This window comes from Thrips palmi, unplaced genomic scaffold (genome assembly GCF_012932325.1).
Source record: "Thrips palmi isolate BJ-2018 unplaced genomic scaffold, TpBJ-2018v1 HiC_scaffold_19, whole genome shotgun sequence".
NCBI classification, from domain to species: domain Eukaryota; kingdom Metazoa; phylum Arthropoda; class Insecta; order Thysanoptera; family Thripidae; genus Thrips; species Thrips palmi.
The window spans coordinates 13681644-13698693 of NW_023144628.1; the positions used below are offsets into that span (position 1 = coordinate 13681644).

At 44.4% G+C, this 17050-nt stretch overlaps 1 protein-coding gene across 1 annotated transcript; it reads right to left on the bottom strand.

The window, feature by feature from the left end:
- Position 1: 1 nt before the first annotated feature.
- LOC117646170 lies at positions 2-16022 on the bottom strand. Its single transcript, XM_034386943.1, has 7 exons — positions 15947-16022; positions 7176-7363; positions 5049-5196; positions 3096-3170; positions 2370-2543; positions 1462-1667; positions 2-359 (listed from the first exon to the last, which is right to left on the bottom strand). The coding sequence occupies exons 3-7, from the start codon at positions 5094-5096 to the stop codon at positions 209-211; spliced, it is 654 nt and encodes a 217-aa protein (XP_034242834.1). The 5' UTR covers positions 5097-5196; positions 7176-7363; positions 15947-16022; the 3' UTR covers positions 2-208.
- Between the last annotated feature and the right edge of the window lie 1028 nt (positions 16023-17050).

Sequence of the window (17050 nt, forward strand, 5' to 3'; positions counted from 1 at the left end):
GTGAAAATTATTCTACAGAACTGAAGTTTATTTGGCAAAAAATTTCTCACATTTACGATTTACAATGGGCCTTTCAATGTAAGAACATTTGCATTCATGTTGCCTCGGTCGAAGCGAACAATGAACAGCGAAAGAAACCCATAAATATAGTAAGACAGAGATCGAAGCCAACGAGACTCGGCTTCTGGAAGTTTGGCACTTTCGGAGGCTAGGAGGGTCGCCCCCGCATCCGGTGCGGGTCGACGAGGACGGGGCCGCCCCTCTCGCACGAGTCGCAGCCGACGTCGCCCCGGACCAGACCCTCGGCCTTGATCCGACTGCGGAGGGCACTGCACGCCCGCGCGTTGTGGCAGTTGAAGCTGCAACAGAGAAGATCAATTCGACGGCTAGTTCGATCGCCTCAAAGTTAGAATGCCGAAACTTGACTGGTGAAACAAAGGCATTGAAACTGTGCCCTTCAAGGGTGTAAACGATTTACGCCCCTGGAGCGGCGTGAATCGTTAATGTCTTCTGGAAGGGCACTAAAACTTTGCTTAAAATTCCTTTACTATTCACGCTCTTCTCAAGGGCATAAAACGATTTATACCCTCAAAGGGCGTAATAGAGTTTATGCCTTTGTTTTGCCAGTGCTGGCATGCCTTGCACCCACTGAGAATGTAAGAGTCGTGATAAACTAAAGGTTGGGGTGAAGTATTCTTTATCATTCATATTTGGGCGATACCATCGAGCTATATACGTGAGTAACTGATACACCCTTCATCGACCGAATTAGGGTCAGGAAACCTTTTTCACACGAATTTGGGTGCTCACCCGAATGTCGGTGATGAATCATACACTGAAAATGTCTAACGGTGAAAGGCACCAACATATAATGGTGGAGATTTTCTCCATAATACCAAAATATCAATAAGATACAGTGAATTCTCAATGGTATGTTACGAAGTCAGCTGCACCACCATAATATGGAACATTTTCACCATTATATGGAGAATTTTCACCGTACAACATTTCGAGTGTACCTCGCCGGAAATTGAGTATTGATCAAGACTACTTTTTTTTTCATATTAAGTGCTGTTAATTGAAGAATGTTACGGCATTAATACTGGAATGAGTTTTTCGCGTTCGTTTAAATGTTAGTCCTTGTCAACCTAACGGCCGTGCCAAGGTCCAATCGAACGTGACAACACTCATATTGGGCGTTATGAACCCCCTTCAAACAAGTAAATATTTTCATCATGTTATTCATAAAACAATTTAGAAAAAACTCATAAGATGCCAGAGGGCCCACAGAGCATTTTAGATGGGACTATATCCAAAATTAGCTGCCGTAACAAACGCTTCAGTTTGTTTAAGTATGGAACAACTAATTTTTAATTGTATCAACTAATCTGTTCGCTGGGACTGCTGGGAACTAGCAAATAGGTCTTCAAAACCACAATTGTTCTTTTATCCCTGGTTTACCTTTGGAAGTCCAGTCGCTCCAGAGGCTTCTTGGCCCTGAGCAGCTTCAACAAACGCTCTTCGTCCGTCTCGGGATACACATCCAGCGCTAGCCGGCGCAACGCGGTGCACACGGACAGAGCCTCGCCAGGGAGGCAATAGGCCGAAACAACTTCGAGTGTGGTCGCGTGTGCGCGAATCAGGGAGTCCACACCAGAGAAGTGCACCTACAATTTGAAACTTAAGTTCGCAAAGAGAAAGAATGAACTTCCGTGCCACATGCACAGTAAATTGCTTTGTAGTCTTTTGCGTATAGGCTTTGCACAAAATTATGCATGCGTTTTAAAATGCACGGATTCGTGCGTAACTAAGCACGGTAGTATGCGTTGTTGCGCATGATTCCATGAGATGAACGCGCATGCTCAATTTTGCGCAGAAGCTATGCACCAAAAAACTACGAATAGTAATGAAGTATGTTTAAGAGCGAGGGAGTAACGACTTCGGAAATCCGGCTGGCAGCAAATTGGTAATGCGCATGACCCGAAATTTTCAGGTACACACTAAATGTCTTATGTACTTTATTGTCCATAGCTATGGCCGTTTTTGTACATACAGAACTTATGTACAAATTTGTACATAAATTAGGAACAATATTTCCATATTGTGCTTAAGTATGTAAAACATTGTACCTAATTTATGTACAAATTTGTCCGTAACTTCAGTATGCACAAATACGGCCATAGGTATGGACATAAAGTCCATAAGCATTTAGTGTGTAATCCGGGATAATTCAGCGAAATCCAACGGTACTCCCGGAAAATTTTCGTTGTAATCCGAGGGTAATCCGAGTAATCCGTATTCCGGCTGACACTAAATTTACCAGTCGTTACCCCCTTGTTATAAAGGCAATGGGGAAGTGGCGCACACACCCGTTCGTACAACTTCAGTGTTTTGAGAGTGGTACTGCCAGGCCCTTCAAGCGAGGGTACTTCGTAGTCTCTGTTGTACGCGTCAAACTTGAATTTGACACTGAGGCTCGCAAGCCTTGGCAGGCGCACAGCTGCTTTTAGACTCGCACGGGTCGGATTCAGCAAAGTCACGTCCTGCGGACAGAGATTAGTATTTGCTTGTTAGTGCCACGTACACAATAATGAAGTTAAGTCGGTTAACTTATAGCCGAGCCCACTTAAAACCCTACAAATAACGCTCTTCGCAATGCAAAGGAAACGGAGGCTTTGCAGCCTACGAGGAAAATCGTTTGTAATACAGAGGAAAAATCCTTCGGGGCTGCCAAGAAGTTCTTCGTATGGTGCAAAGTATTTTTCCTTTTCCATTCCGAAGATTTTCTTCGTGGGACCCGATGTCTCCGTTTTCTTTGGAGCGATAGAGAACGTTCTTTGCACGGTAAAAACGGTACCTGGTTTTCCCAGGAGCCCTATGGCGAAGACATAGGCGATTTCCAGGGGGTTCCTGGGAAAACCAGGAACCGTTTCTACCGTGTGGAGGAATAAATCTGTGAGCCTGGCTTGAATAAATTTGCATCATCGATCATCATGGATCAAAAAAGGCCCATGACATTTGGTGTGTACGCACTATCAGCCGGTATCTTATTCTAGGTTAGAAATACACACGAGACGCTATCCTCTAGTACGCACCTCAATAAACTCCTGCCATTTTTTCATGTACTTCTCCGACGCTACCGTAGCTCCATTTAACTCCACCGCTTTTGGCTGAAAAATGGAAACGTATTTTAACATTCCGTTGTACGGTACAGACTTCCCTTTCCATTTCAAGTAAGAGTTTCGCCACAGATGAGAATCATGCGAAATCGTAGAAACCGAGCAAAGATTCGTAACATGCGTGAAATTTACAGGCCGCATGGGCGATATCAAGATTTCATACCACGATTGCGATTTCTTGCGATCAGGGGGCGGCAACGGCCTAGGAAGCGCGTGAAGCCATGCGCGAGCGAGGTGCAGGGGTTACTTATTTCACTGAAATTCAAAGGGTGAGACATCTCACCAATTTTCGGCGATACAAAATGTATCACCGAAAAAAGGTCGTACACGAATGTATCACCGAAAAAATGGTCGTACACGCATGTATCACCGAAAAAAGGGTCGTACAAAAAAGTATCACCGAAAAAACGGTGAGACATCAGCGAGATTAGCCCTTGTTTTCCTGGGGAAGTATCACCCTTTTTTCGGTGATACATTAGTGTACGACCTTTTTTTCGGTGATACATGCGTGTACGACCAGTTTTTCGGTGATACATGCGTGTACGACTATTTTTTCGGTGATACATTTTAGTATCACCATTTTTTCGGTGAGACAGTTATGTCTCATCCCTCAGAGAGTAAGATGTATCACTATTTGATTTTCAGTGTTTGCTTCGATTGTAAGATCTAGCCCGTTGATTGCAAAACGCTTTGCACAGATCAAAAGAGCACAAAATTTGAGGTGCATTGGGCCTAGTAGACTGCCCTAAACTTCCAATTCAACCGAACACAAGGGCGGTATCATTTACATCAACATGGCGCATTCGAGTCTTTTCCTGAATTTCATGATTTCTCGTGTTTTGCGGTGTTTTCACTGCACCTTAATATTAAGTAAGGGGGAGTTACGAGAAGAGCAATTAGCCTAATGCACCCCAAATTTCAAGCCCTTTCCATCGGTGCAAAGTGTTTTGAAAAACAAAGTCTAGTTTTCATAATCTCGAACAAGTGCCCAACCTCTGCACTGACGGCGCGAGCATCGCTTCACGCTTTTCTAGGCGGTTGCCATCCCCTGTTGCGATTAATCGCAAAACCGCAATAATTTTTTTTTTTTTTTTTAGAAAATTGCAGAATTACATGCACATTAAGAACAGTACACTACTCAGTGACGCTGACCCCACACTGTCAGAAAAAAGTCCGTAAATTTACGGACAAAGTTACTCTAATTTTGGGAATGGAGGCTCCGTAAATTTTCCATATTTTTACGGAGATTTTCCATATTTTTACGGAGATGAACCGCATTTTTGCAGAAATAAACGCATTTTAACGGTTTACTTCCCTCCTTCCACCTTCGATGTTAATGCAAACAGTGTCCTTTTAGACGAAAGTGATATTCTCCAAAACTGTTCGAAGATCCACTTGACCACATGCCATTAGGATCGGATAAATGGACGGAAACCCAAAGGCGAGGTCACTTTAGGGAAGGCGTACTCTTGGAACACCTAATCAGTTGGTCACCCAACCCATCGATAACGTGAATTAGTCTGTTCTTTTTGATAAGTAAGGCTTCTATTTCATTTATATACATAACTTCCATATTTTTACGGAGAAAATCCAAATTTTTTTTTTTTAAAAAAAGGAGATCTCCGTTAAAAAAATGGACAGTCTCCGTTAAATTTCCGTATTTTTACGGAGTTTTCTGACAGTGCATGCGATGAATTAAACATTCATGGCCAAGAATAGTGCCCCGGTGTGGTCGTTTGTGGTATGCAGTGGAAGCAGTATCGTGTACGCTTGAGCGATTTTTGCAACTGCCATAAATTGCAGCACTTCGATACTCAAATTGACAGACTCTAGGAAAAAATCGCATCGCTGCGTGAACTGTGGCCTTACCTGACACTTAGATTGAGTGAACAGGGCCTTCCTCGCTGCAGGCAACATGCCCCGGTTGCAGCAAACCAAGGCGGCGCACGGCGCGAAGCGAGCGAGACGAGAAAACCGTCGAGCGTTGCGATGCCAGTGGTGGCTGAAGTGTGGACTCCTGTTGGAAAAGTTCAGAGAATTGCGGTCAAGTAACTGGCGGTGCCGGATGAGGAGCTGGAGACGAAAGGGCCGTCCCGAGCCAAGTCTGAAAACCAATTGCAAAGCCCTGGAAGAAGAGAGGGGACAATTCGGTCTTCTTCAGCCAAAAGAGGTATGCCTTAGCTGCGGTCGTCGCCACATTGTACCACCACCTCCGAACATTTTTACAATTTCCTGTACTCTATCGTAGATATGCGAAGATAATTGAAGAAATGAAAGCTGCCTCGGCAAAGAAGAAAGGCCGAACTAAGAAGGACCGGATGCGGTTGGTGAAGTGCGGGGTGATCACAATGGACGGTGAAGAGCGGCTCATTTCCCCCCAGAAATCTTGAACATGGTGATATCCTACAGACTAGGCAACAAGGAAGGTGTGCTCAGGCATCTGTACTCCAGGAACCAGTTCGATGTCCAGAAAGAAAAATTTCTGAGAGTACAAGATGTACCAATGGAGAAATCAGTGGCTTTGCGAAAAATGGCAACAAAAGGTTCCATCTTAGGGGGACAAGGATACCAAAACTGCAACTCTGCAGGGCACTAGGACACAAACAGATGTGGGTGCAAAAGGCTGAACCAACTATGCAAGAGAGCGATTCTCACGTTTCGGGGTAGTTTTGGCGTCTCTGATTTGCCGAAAGTGAGAAATATCCAATTAAGTTTTTCTGATTATTGAGGTCTTGGATGATACTGGAGTTATGGCAATGGTATTTATAGTAAAGACCTTGTACTACCTTCCTAAAAACATGAGCCATAAGGTATTCCCATACGTTTTAGTGGGTGTTTTGATCACGGAAATTACGTTATCACGGAAGTTACAAAGTGTGAAAATCGGCTTTAACGGCTGACTCGGACTTGCTGTGGCTTAAAAGTCGTTCCAGGGTCAAATGATACTCTAAGCCTGACATTTAAGCGGAAAATTTTTTCACCTAGTGCTGCTGCAACATTGGGTAAAGGGTGCCACGGAAGTTACAGGTAATTGTTGATACACGCCATTTTATAATGCTCTAGCCCGCTTTGAGACCGTGTACAGCATCTTAGATTTCCGCGACCCATGCAATTATATCCCAGACTCCACTTTGATGGCTTGTGTCATGGAATGTTAAAAGTTTGGCTTGGGGAGAAGTCCAGAGCTGCCTTTTCGAAATTTGTGTAGTGAAATTGAATATACGGAGGACATTTTTCGTTGCAGCATAAGTACCTTTGAAAGAAGTCTGGCGTATTGGTCTTCGGTTGAAATTAGCTCGAGACATGCCAAGCTTCAAATCCCCATCGACAGTTGGCAGCATTTTCGAACCCCACCGCCACACTGGGGGCGGGAAGTTCGAGTATGTTCCCTTTGGACAATCACGGAAGTTACATTTGGGGTATTCCAAACGCTACGTAGACCAATCCAACGAACGAGAACTTTTCGAAATGTGTGCGTTTAGTGGGCAATGGCCCTCCCTAACATCAGAAACAAACCCCATGTCGGTATCTGCGCTCGTTTGGGCACAGGAGTCAGAAGAAACGAAACTACCCCGAAACGTGAGAATCGCTCAAGAGCAAATGCCACAACAATAGAAACTGCAAAAATAATGATTCCCCTCCCCCACATGTGTCTCGGTATCTACCATGCAGTGGCTAAGGACATATCTATCCAAAATAAGTTGGCTAATGTGGTCCTTAGCCGGATAAGGCCGTCCTTATCCGGCACTCGTTGGCTGATGATGGCCGGACCCTGGATAAGGACGACTTCAGCCGCCTAGGGACGACATTAGCCGGGCACCCGTCTAGCCGTAACATATGCAGTGACACAATAAAATCGAATAAAGAATCACAATTGATATTTTTACCGTAATTTGAGCAAAGCTAAATCATTTATTCAAACGCATGTGACACAATCCTGAAAGTAGCGTGACGTTCCAACGTCACGTCCCGTTCCCGGAATGAGTGTTGACTTGCCTGTAGTCGGTGACTTGGTACTGCAGCTCACGCTGTCGCCACACGTCCCGGTGGCGGGCCGCCTGCCGCCAGGACCGGCAGGTTTGCCCCACCGACACCACGTCCTCGTGGTCCAGCAGGGACAGCACTTCGCACAGCACGGTGTGAGGTAGTGCGGGCCACGGGCTGCCGTCGGAAGCATCCTTAGCCTGGCGGGCAACATACAGCACAGTCAAGCAGTGGATGAAGCAACATATAGGCCGCACTGCAAATTCTTTCCGCACGATCTACAAACTCAAGTGTGTACATAGTACACCCCACCTGGAGTGTACATAATAAACTCCACCTGCATGTACACTCCTGGTTGACGTGTACTTGCCAAGTACACGCCAGGTGGCGCATACCTTCAGGTACACTGTTGCTGGCTCCCTGATGCAGGTATGAGCCACCTGGCATGTACTTGGCAAGTACACGCCAACCTGGATTGTACATGCTAGGCACACTCCAGGTTGGAGTGTACATGCATGTACACTCCAGGTGGAGTGTACTATGTACGCACTTGAGTTTGTATAGCGGACATGTTACATCTTCACCGGACATTATTTCCCAACGGACATAATTTTGTGGGCATTTTTTCTGCGGACATTACATCATGAAACCAGTATACCCTCACTCTCTTAATTTGCGTCTAATCCATTTTTAGGGGTTCCCAAGAACCCCTATTGTCCGAGGTCCGTGGATTCTCCCCCCCCCCTCCGATTTTCAATTAAGGGGGCAGTAGCACTTTGTACACGCTTTTTTAATTTTTTTCGTTTTTTCTGTTTGCATTTGAATAAAAATAACTTGCATGAATGCTAGAGACAAACGGCGGTAACCATGTGAAAGATCAAACTTTTTGCAACAATTTCAAAAAAATATATTTTGGTTTAGCGTTAAGGGAGGCACTTATATGAGGGACGTAAGAAAGGTCTGCAAAATCATACATGGTGTCACTGCGCGCACGATTTCAGCCAAAGTTTTCAACTTTTTTTCAATCGGTAAAGTGCATAAAAAAAAGCATAAAATTACCTACAAAATGAACCACGGGGGTTAATATCGAGCCAAAAACGCTGGTAGTAAAAGGTCAGTTTTCACAAATTTTCTATTGAATGAATTTTTCCTGTTCGATACTAAATATCTAGTAGCATTTTTCATCCGATATTCACCCCCGTGGTTCATTTTGTAGGCAATTTTTTTAACAATTTTTTAAACAAATTTTTCAACAAAAAATTGTTTTTATTTTTTTTCTACAAAACTATTGCAGATATAAAGCCCATTCTAGTCAATTCTATGACACTACTGGGGATGAGTCTCCCTGATTTTTTCCCCACAGATCTGAGCAAGTATGCAAACAAAATCTTACGAGAAGCAAAATTTTAAACGTTTCGACTAAATCTCCAAAAAATGTCCAAAGTCACTTTCCCTTAAGCCAAAATGAAGCTTACTCAATTATCTAAAAGGATTTTAACACAGAAATTGTAAAATCTTAATCCGTCTACATCAAAATTTTTTTTTTAAAAAGTGCTTTTAACATGTATGAGCCCCCTTAATTTTCGTGGGTTGGCACCGATTTGCTTGCCGTCTGCGCCCTTTCGAAAATCGCGAGGCTGAAAAAACGAGTAGGCGCGCATTGAAACTGCTCCTCTATAGGTTGCTAAGGTTGGATTGTTTGGCATACTTTTAAAGACTGTGGTAGTCTTGTCACGTTTTCCTCAATTCTGTAGAACAGTTTTTACTCACAACGTAAAAACAGCACGATGGTTGGTTTGACAAACTTTATAAACTCGAGAGGGGTGATTTCGGAACGCGGGTGACTTTCGTTTGGCGAACATGAGCACTGTAAGTCGCGAGATGGAGTGAGGTGGTCATGGTGTTAACTGAATCAGGTTTGACCAGAACTCTTTTCTATTGGTTAGTTTGAATTTAGCGCATGCGCACTTTGAAATTTTTGGATTTTCTCATAATCATTGAACAGTTGACACTGGCACGATCCGATACATGACTATTTCAAAATAGCCAAATGTGAAAATGGGAACACCTTGCAATGCGATTAGCATTGGATCTTTTGGGGGTTCCGACGAAGGAGGACCCCTATTGCTCTTGGCGGCTCAGATTCTTTTTTTTTTCCGGTATCTTCTGATTGGAAAATGGATCCCGCCAAATTACTCGTTATAATAATCAAATAAAGATTCCTGAAAATTTCACAAAATTATCTTGAGAATTTAACACTAGAAGCGCCGAACGGGCCAATTTGACCCATTTTGAGTAATGAACTGTAATTTCGACTTTTCAAAATGAAAGTGGCAGCCCCCTAATTTCTGACTTTTCCTAGAATGATGAAATGCGTCTAAATTCGAAATCTGGACGTTCTCGGACCATATTTGACCGAGATAAATTGACTTTTACCGTAAAGCGCCAAGCGGGCCAGATTGACCCACACGGCACTTTGACCACATTTTCGCGTTTCTACACAACGTAACGAGCTATGAACTGACTCCTCACCACTAAAAATAACTTACGTCATATTAGGAATGCGTTAGGTCCGCGTTTATAAAGAGGTAGGCAACCCGCAATACATTTTCTGGCTGGAGACATCGTGCAGCTTCCTTTGACGTAAACTGCCAATGTCTTAGGCATTTTGGGTAACCCGATTGACTTCTAAACGCCCAAGGGTGTCTCTCGAACACTCAGGCGCTAGTCTACCTTCAGTGGCACTCATAGCACGCTCAGCCCGAATCCTTGGGACAAAGGACTCCATCACTTACTCATGCGTAAAGAGATAAATAAAATGCCGAGGTCCACTTTGTTGCTCTCGTGTCTACCCGGGTGGAAGGAACTGAAGTTCTAATTATATCTGGGAATTGCAACTTAACTATTTGTTAGACTGTACGCCACATACTTTCTGCCTATAAAATAACTTAAGTTTTACTATATTCAATAAGTGTAGCCTATTTGCAGACGAACAGCAGTCAGACTGCAGACTGACCGATGCAGTTTGACTGTAGTTCAACTGTAATTTAACTGGTGAAACTGCAGTCAAACTATAGTTAACTATAGTTGAACTGCAGTCTGTTTACAGGAAAACTGGTAGTTTTTTCGGACAGAGCAGTCTTGTCTGCAGTTTTAATCATGGTTTCATCTCGCCAGTATTACAGAAGCTTTAACTCGAGTTTTATATTGAAGTTAAAATTATTTTCGAGAAGTATTTTCTGAATTTTAGTCACAAGTGTGGATTTGGAAATCACGTTCAAATTTAGTTCTGCAAGCCCCCACTGCCGACCCTGGCCCTACTCCTTCCATGTCCTTTACGTGGTTGTTTGTAATGCTGTGCCATCTCCGCAATGAGAGTGGAACCCGGTTGGAGGCCGGGCGGGCAAGTCGGGTGGACCAGTCCTTGCCACACGACAAGTGCTGTCGGTATTGACTAAAAATTGGAAGGAGCTAGTATAGACTAACATCGCCTTCATACGTCACCACTGCATGTCACCGCAGACTGCCTAGTGAGGTAGGAGAGTCTGAAGAACCGAGCGAATCATGCGTGGACCCAACCTAATTGTCGCCCGTAGACGCCATCGAGTGCCAACACGGAATTCCGTTTTTCTCCACTTCTGTGCAATATTCTGATTCAAATTTTTCTCTAACGTCTAAAGCAGATATTTACTGAAGTGGCAGATGGTGTAACTTGCAAAAATAACTTAATTCACTAGCCTAAATAAGAAATCCCGTTTGACAAACACTCACAGCGATCCAAGCGCCACCTAGCGGCAGGTCCTTGAAACCTGGCCTTGCAGCTCGGCGGCTGACAGTAGACCACACGGTGTGGTGGGATGAGGATTTTTCCACAGTTTGCGCACTACCCCGACGTCTAAGAATATCGCAATAATTTTTATGCTCAACGTTAAATTTTGGCTTCACCCCGCCATGCTTAATCTCAGAGAAGAAAAACCATATTGATCGACGTACTGATCCTTGCCTTCCAGTCGTGTCGGTTTTCAATAGCCCCTTTCGCTCGTCGCCGAGTGAAGAACAAAAGTACTCTAAAAGCCCGGAACCAGTAGCGCGCCACCAAGCGGCCGTTATAGCGAACTGTCAAAAGCTGAACCCTGATTGGTCCAAGCGTAGGTCCGAACGAAGTTCACAGCATCGGCCGCTAGGTGGCGCGCTAGTAGTCCCTGCACTGTGATTACTTTTGTTCTTCAATCGCTTCCTCATTCCTGACTGCATTGAAAAGGTATACTATAAGTGTAAATTGAAGCGTAATGGTGTCTAGACAATAATCATGCAGATAAAATTACAGATAAAGCGTTGATATACTTGAGTCAAAAGTAGTATTTTAACACACTTTTGAAGTATTGTTTAACTGAGCAATGGTAAGTGTAACATAGCTATAGATCAAGCTAAAGTTTCGACACTATTTAAGAACTGAACTCTTAACTGGAAAAAAACTGCAGTCAGACTACTATTACGAGTACCACCTGAACAGTACACAAACTTGTAAATAATTACAGAGTTTTTTTACACTTTGACTGCACTGAAGACCGCAGTTTGTGCACTGCAGTTTTTCACTGTAGTCGGTACTCAGTTAAAACTAGACTTCCTTCCACCCGGGTAGTATTTCAGAGTAATTCACTTGCCTCCGTACATTTTAACTAGTTCGACAACAATTCATTCCCTAGATGTCTGTACAAGCCGGTCAGGACGATGGACGACACGGAAACCCATCTCAGGGATACAGCAGGAGTAAAACCAAAAGTAAAACTGGTTGGGACAGATCACGGAATGCTAGTTGACGAAAGGACGCAAATTAGAACCTACTACGCGCCTTGCTGGTTGTGGCGAGTTAATTGAGTACCCGAGGGTGTTTACACATGTCTCTTACATTCCAGCCCTTTTAGCACATACTCAATCGAGCACTCAATCCTCCTTACTATGAGCTCTCCGTTGCTATGAATCCTGGTTTCCGGGCATGCCTTGCAGCTATGCTTTGAAGGTTTGGCCAGGTCCTAATGGTCTACGGTTCAGTAATTTGATTAAAGGTCACTATCTCGATCATAAGGCGATTACAATTATGCCATCTATTATCTTCAAAAACGTTTCGGCAACGAGGCACAGTAGAAAACACTAAAACAGCAAATCATGGTTTGCGGGTTGCCTACCTCGTCCCCTGTGACCCCTGTGCACCAAATTTTATCCTTTGACTTGCTAAGGGTCTACAAATCCGTTTTAGGTTCCCTTTGAGTCGAAATGACGGTTCAAGAAATGACATGTACGACGAAAATGCCCTTGGGTCAAATTGGCCCGCTCGGCGCTTTACGGTAATCCGAAAACCCGGCGCTTCTAGTGTTAACGTAAACGACTAAAACATAAATTTGCAACAATCAAGCATCGTTATCTGTTCACATTTTCCAGAAACGTTTCAAAGAGAAAATGTGCCACTCCTCAAAACTAAACCTCCTGCCTTATCAAAGTTACAAGAAATCGTCTGTGCGCTGAGAAAATGGTTAAAACATGAAAAAAAGTCTCCATGGCAACGACACGGTGCCATCGTACCAACTGTCAAAATTTAAAGTCGCTAATAAAACGAAATCAAAACGCCGTGAAATTCGAAAATTCCAATGCTGACGCATTGCGCGATGTCCCGACATTGGAACATCTTTGAAGTCTGTCAGTAAAAAGTTCGTAGCAGAACAGACGGAATAAATTAATTTTCGGGGGTTGGCAACGATTTTCTCGGCGTCTGCGCCCTTCCGAAAGTCGCGAGGGTGAAAAAACGAGTAGTCGCGCATAGTAGAACTGCCCCTCCATTGTTGCTGAGGTTGGACTGTTTGGCTTGCTTTTAAAGGCTGCGGTTCTCTTGTGATGTGTTCCTCACTTCTGTAACCAGCACGACGGTTGGTTTGACAAACTTTATAAACTCGGGAGGGGTGTTTTCAGAACGCGGATGACTTTCGACGAACATAAGCACTGTAAATCGCGAGATCGCGAGATAGACTGAGATGGTCATTTTGTTAAATGAATCAGGTTTGGGGATGTAAAAATACCGATAGGATTCAAAGTTACGTAAATAACGGTAAAATTAACGTTTAGACGACAGACTTCAAATTGATTTCCACAACCGGAACACCGTGCAATGCGTAAGCATTGGAATTTTTTTTGTTATGCAGATATGAACTTGTCATACGATTTTCATGCCAAGACAGTGGTTCTCAACCTTTTTCGGCTCACGACCCCAAATTTATGGTCAAAAATTTATCGCGACCCCCGGGAAAATCTTCGCGACCCCACGCGACCCCACCCTCCATAAATACCCCCCCCCCCCTCCAAAAATTACAATAACAAGGCCTTTTTTTTTAATTTAAGTAACCTTCTGAAAAAGAAAAATAGACATTATTATATCAGGTCGCGCGGGGCAGTATTCCTCGTCACTGCCACTCGTAGGTCACTCTCCACCTCCAGGCGGTTCCTGTGTTTGTCCTTACTTAAGGGGGGACCCTGGTGAAAAAATGACCAAAATTGCCAAAATTAGTATTTTCAAAGTTCATAGATAAAAATGTGCATAGAAGGTTTCAGATTCAACAGGTTGAACACCTTTAAACTATGTGGGTAGTTCCTTCATCATTAGGAAAGAAATAACATTGAGATCAGTTGTCGTTGGCTTATACGCTCAACTTCACAGCTTTGCTCAGTCAACAAAAAATTTTGTCGTAGAAAGACTTCCTGCGTTCCTGGTTGACACCTACATGAGTCGTCTTGCATGGACTCTATTCATTGATGACTTGTCGACAAATTTTTGTGACGGAATCTTGATATCAGCCCTACTTTTATTAACACACACCTAAAAGTTTCAAAAAAAGGCAAAAAATTCACTTTTTTTAAATGTTAAAATTTGAAAATTGATATCTCAGGACAGAAGATGAAATTGAAGATTCCTTCACTAAAATCTCTTCTATACATCTTTAGGATAACCCAAAAAATTTTTCAAGACTTTCCGTGCCAATGAAAGACAGAGGAAGATTTTTCCCCAAAGCTCTAAAAACACTAAAAAGCCACTTTTCTCAAAGACCGTTCAACATTTTGGATTGAATTTTGTTTTATGAACTCACCATAATGAACCTAATAATCAAGCAAAGTTTTAACTTTCTGGGATTTTTTTAAAGCCTACTTGAAAGTTTCACCAGGGTCCCCCCCTTTAAAATACAAAATTGGTCCAGCGGCATGGTGTTGAAGGTCTGCATGACGGAGCGGTCAGCTTGGAGTTCCAGGAGCTCTTCAAGATCAGGTCAAGTCTCGCTTCAGAGTTCGTCGAGACGTCCTTTCCTCCAGAGAGTTAATCACCCTCCCCTCCCTACCCTTCCGAGAAGGATTTTCCCGCTTGCTCACGGCACCGGTGCAGACCTCCAAACATCCGTGCAGCGACAAACACGCAGTGGGTTTTCCAGTTTCCGCGAATCTACGTTCCCGGCAGTGCTCGGCCTGGCGGCCCCGCGCGAACCCGCCGCGACCCCAGCCACCTCGCCGCGACCCCACAAGAACTTTTCGCGACCCCATTTGGGGTCGCGACCCCAAGGTTAAGAACCGCTGTGCTAAGATAAACAGTACATTTTTCCTCGTTCCTGTGCAAAATCGCTTATATGAATTCATTCAAAAAGTTCAGGCAGCAGCACACACCATGACGGTGACGCCGTACAACAACTTGGACAAGCCATAAGATTACAACAGAACTGTGACATATCCTATAAGTGACGTTCGATCACGATTCTCAGCCGCCGCCAGGGAAGGGAGCTCTACAGGATCGTCGTCCCCTGACTTGAACACACTAAATTACCATGCAGTTTCTTGTGCATAAGCTTTGCATAAAATTGTCCATGCGTTATAAAATGCACGAACATGTGCGTTGTTGCGCACAAATTCGTGCGTTCCACGCGCATGCTCAATTTCGTGGAAAAGCTTTGCTCAAAAAATCTATGGCGTAATTTGTATGCCACACTATTAATATCTTACGGTGAAAGGCTGCACCAACATATTGTGGTGGAGATTTTCTCCATAATACTAACGAAATTCCTCAAAATATCAAGGTACAGCGCATTCTCGATGGGATGTTATGAAGTCAGCTGCACCACCATAATATGGAGAATCTTCACTGTACAACATTTAAAGTGCACCACGTTCCCAGCACAACATTTACTGTGAGTCAGGTGCTGTGCTGTCATGCACTGAGGGCCACGCCGCAATAGGGCCTCCCAGCAGATCCCCGAGTAGAATGGGAGGCCTATCCCACCGCCGAGGTAGAAAGTGTGGCCTATGCGCCGGGCGGCCAAAGCTGACGTCGTCCAGCGAGCCACGCCTGACGCAAGAGCTGTCCACATCACTCCGCCGAGCAATCGGGCCACCCGCAGGCACCCTCAAGGGCTCAGGGGGTGTTCAGGTGACGATACGGGCACGCTGTTAAGCCAGTTAAGCTCAGCGAGTATGCAGCCCGGACAATGCGAGAGAAGCAGCGGGTGGAACGGATGCCAAACGCAGTGGTGGCCTAGGAAAGGGGGTTGGTTGGGGATGAGGCACTGCCCCCCCCCTTTCCCCGCTCACACACACACACACACACACACACACACACACACACCACCTGGTACCGTCTTGATGGCGAGGCAACAAGCATCACATTCAAAGGTAAGCAATAGCAGTAACGCCCCCCCCCCCCCCCATTTTCCCCGCGCCCCCAACGGAAGCATAGAACACAGCCCAGGTGTACACACCTGCGCAGCGGGACCGGCATCTGCCGACTGTTCCCGTTTGGGCCGCTTCTGACGCCGCGGAGCGCCCTGGGGGTAGGGGGGCCCCACGCAAAAAAAAAAGTTTCAAAATCGAGGAGCGCCGCACGGGATCTTAAAGTTCGGCCCAAAAAAAAATTTTTCCCGCATTTTTTCGATTTTTTTGGAGCATTTTTAGGGGTCGCGCAACGCGCTCAAAGTTTTTAGAAAAATAATGAATTTTAGTGAAAAATTTTTTTTGGTGCTGTAATTCGAGTTTTGGTCGTAAAGAAAAAGCGAAAAGCCGAATTGTTCGTATTGATGCCTAGAATAATTTAAAAAAAACTGCATACCGAATATGCACATGGCCTACTTTCCGGGGCCAAAAACTGCAAAAAAAATAGGGGGAAAATGCCGTATTTTCATCTTTGTAGGCAGATTTGACAACTTTCCCGCCGTCGGATCGTCTTCTCCTATGCGCCAATCGATTCCTCACACTGAGAGGACCCCTAGAAACACCCTTTGGGCTATGCAAGTAAACGACTGCCCATTTTTAGGAGCGATCAATTTTAAAAAAACGTTCGAACTTTGTGCCTTTTTTCACCTTAAAGGGGCCCGTTTTACACCCTTTTTGGCGTCCTATCGTCTTGCTCTGTGCGCCAATCGACTCCCCATGATGCGATAACCCCTAGAAACAACTTGGACGATGCGAGTAAACGAGTTCCTATGTTTCAGGATGAACAATTTAAAGAAACGTTCGAAATTAGCGTTTTTTTTTACCTTTGGGGGTTTGTTTGACACCTTGCTAGCCGTCCTAGCGCCTTGTGCTATGCGCCAATCGATTCCCCATGATGAGAGAACCCTAGAACCAACTTTGATACAATGGGTTGAGGATTGGCTACCTGTCGGGTGCCATCAAATCAAGAAAAGCATGAAAGGGACCTCTTTTTAAGCCGTTTTGGCCGGGTTTTGCACAATTTGCAGCCTTAACCGCCATCTGATCACCGCCAATCAGGTATTAACCGTTTCCTTCCATCGTCCAAGGTGTTTCTAGGGGGTTTTTTCATCATGAAGAATCGATTGACGGATAGAACAAGACGATAGGACGCC

Bases quoted from the DNA above. Each gene is read 5' to 3' on its own strand.
- LOC117646170 (XM_034386943.1), bottom strand. From the start codon at position 5,096: ATGTTGCCTGCAGCGAGGAAGGCCCTGTTCACTCAATCTAAGTGTCAG. The intron at 3,171-5,048 runs GTAAGGCCACAG...TCCATTTTTCAG, and splicing joins TCACTCAATCTAAGTGTCAG to CCAAAAGCGGTGGAGTTAAA. The intron at 360-1,461 runs GTAAACCAGGGA...TCTCTGTTGCAG, and splicing joins GAGCGACTGGACTTCCAAAG to CTTCAACTGCCACAACGCGC.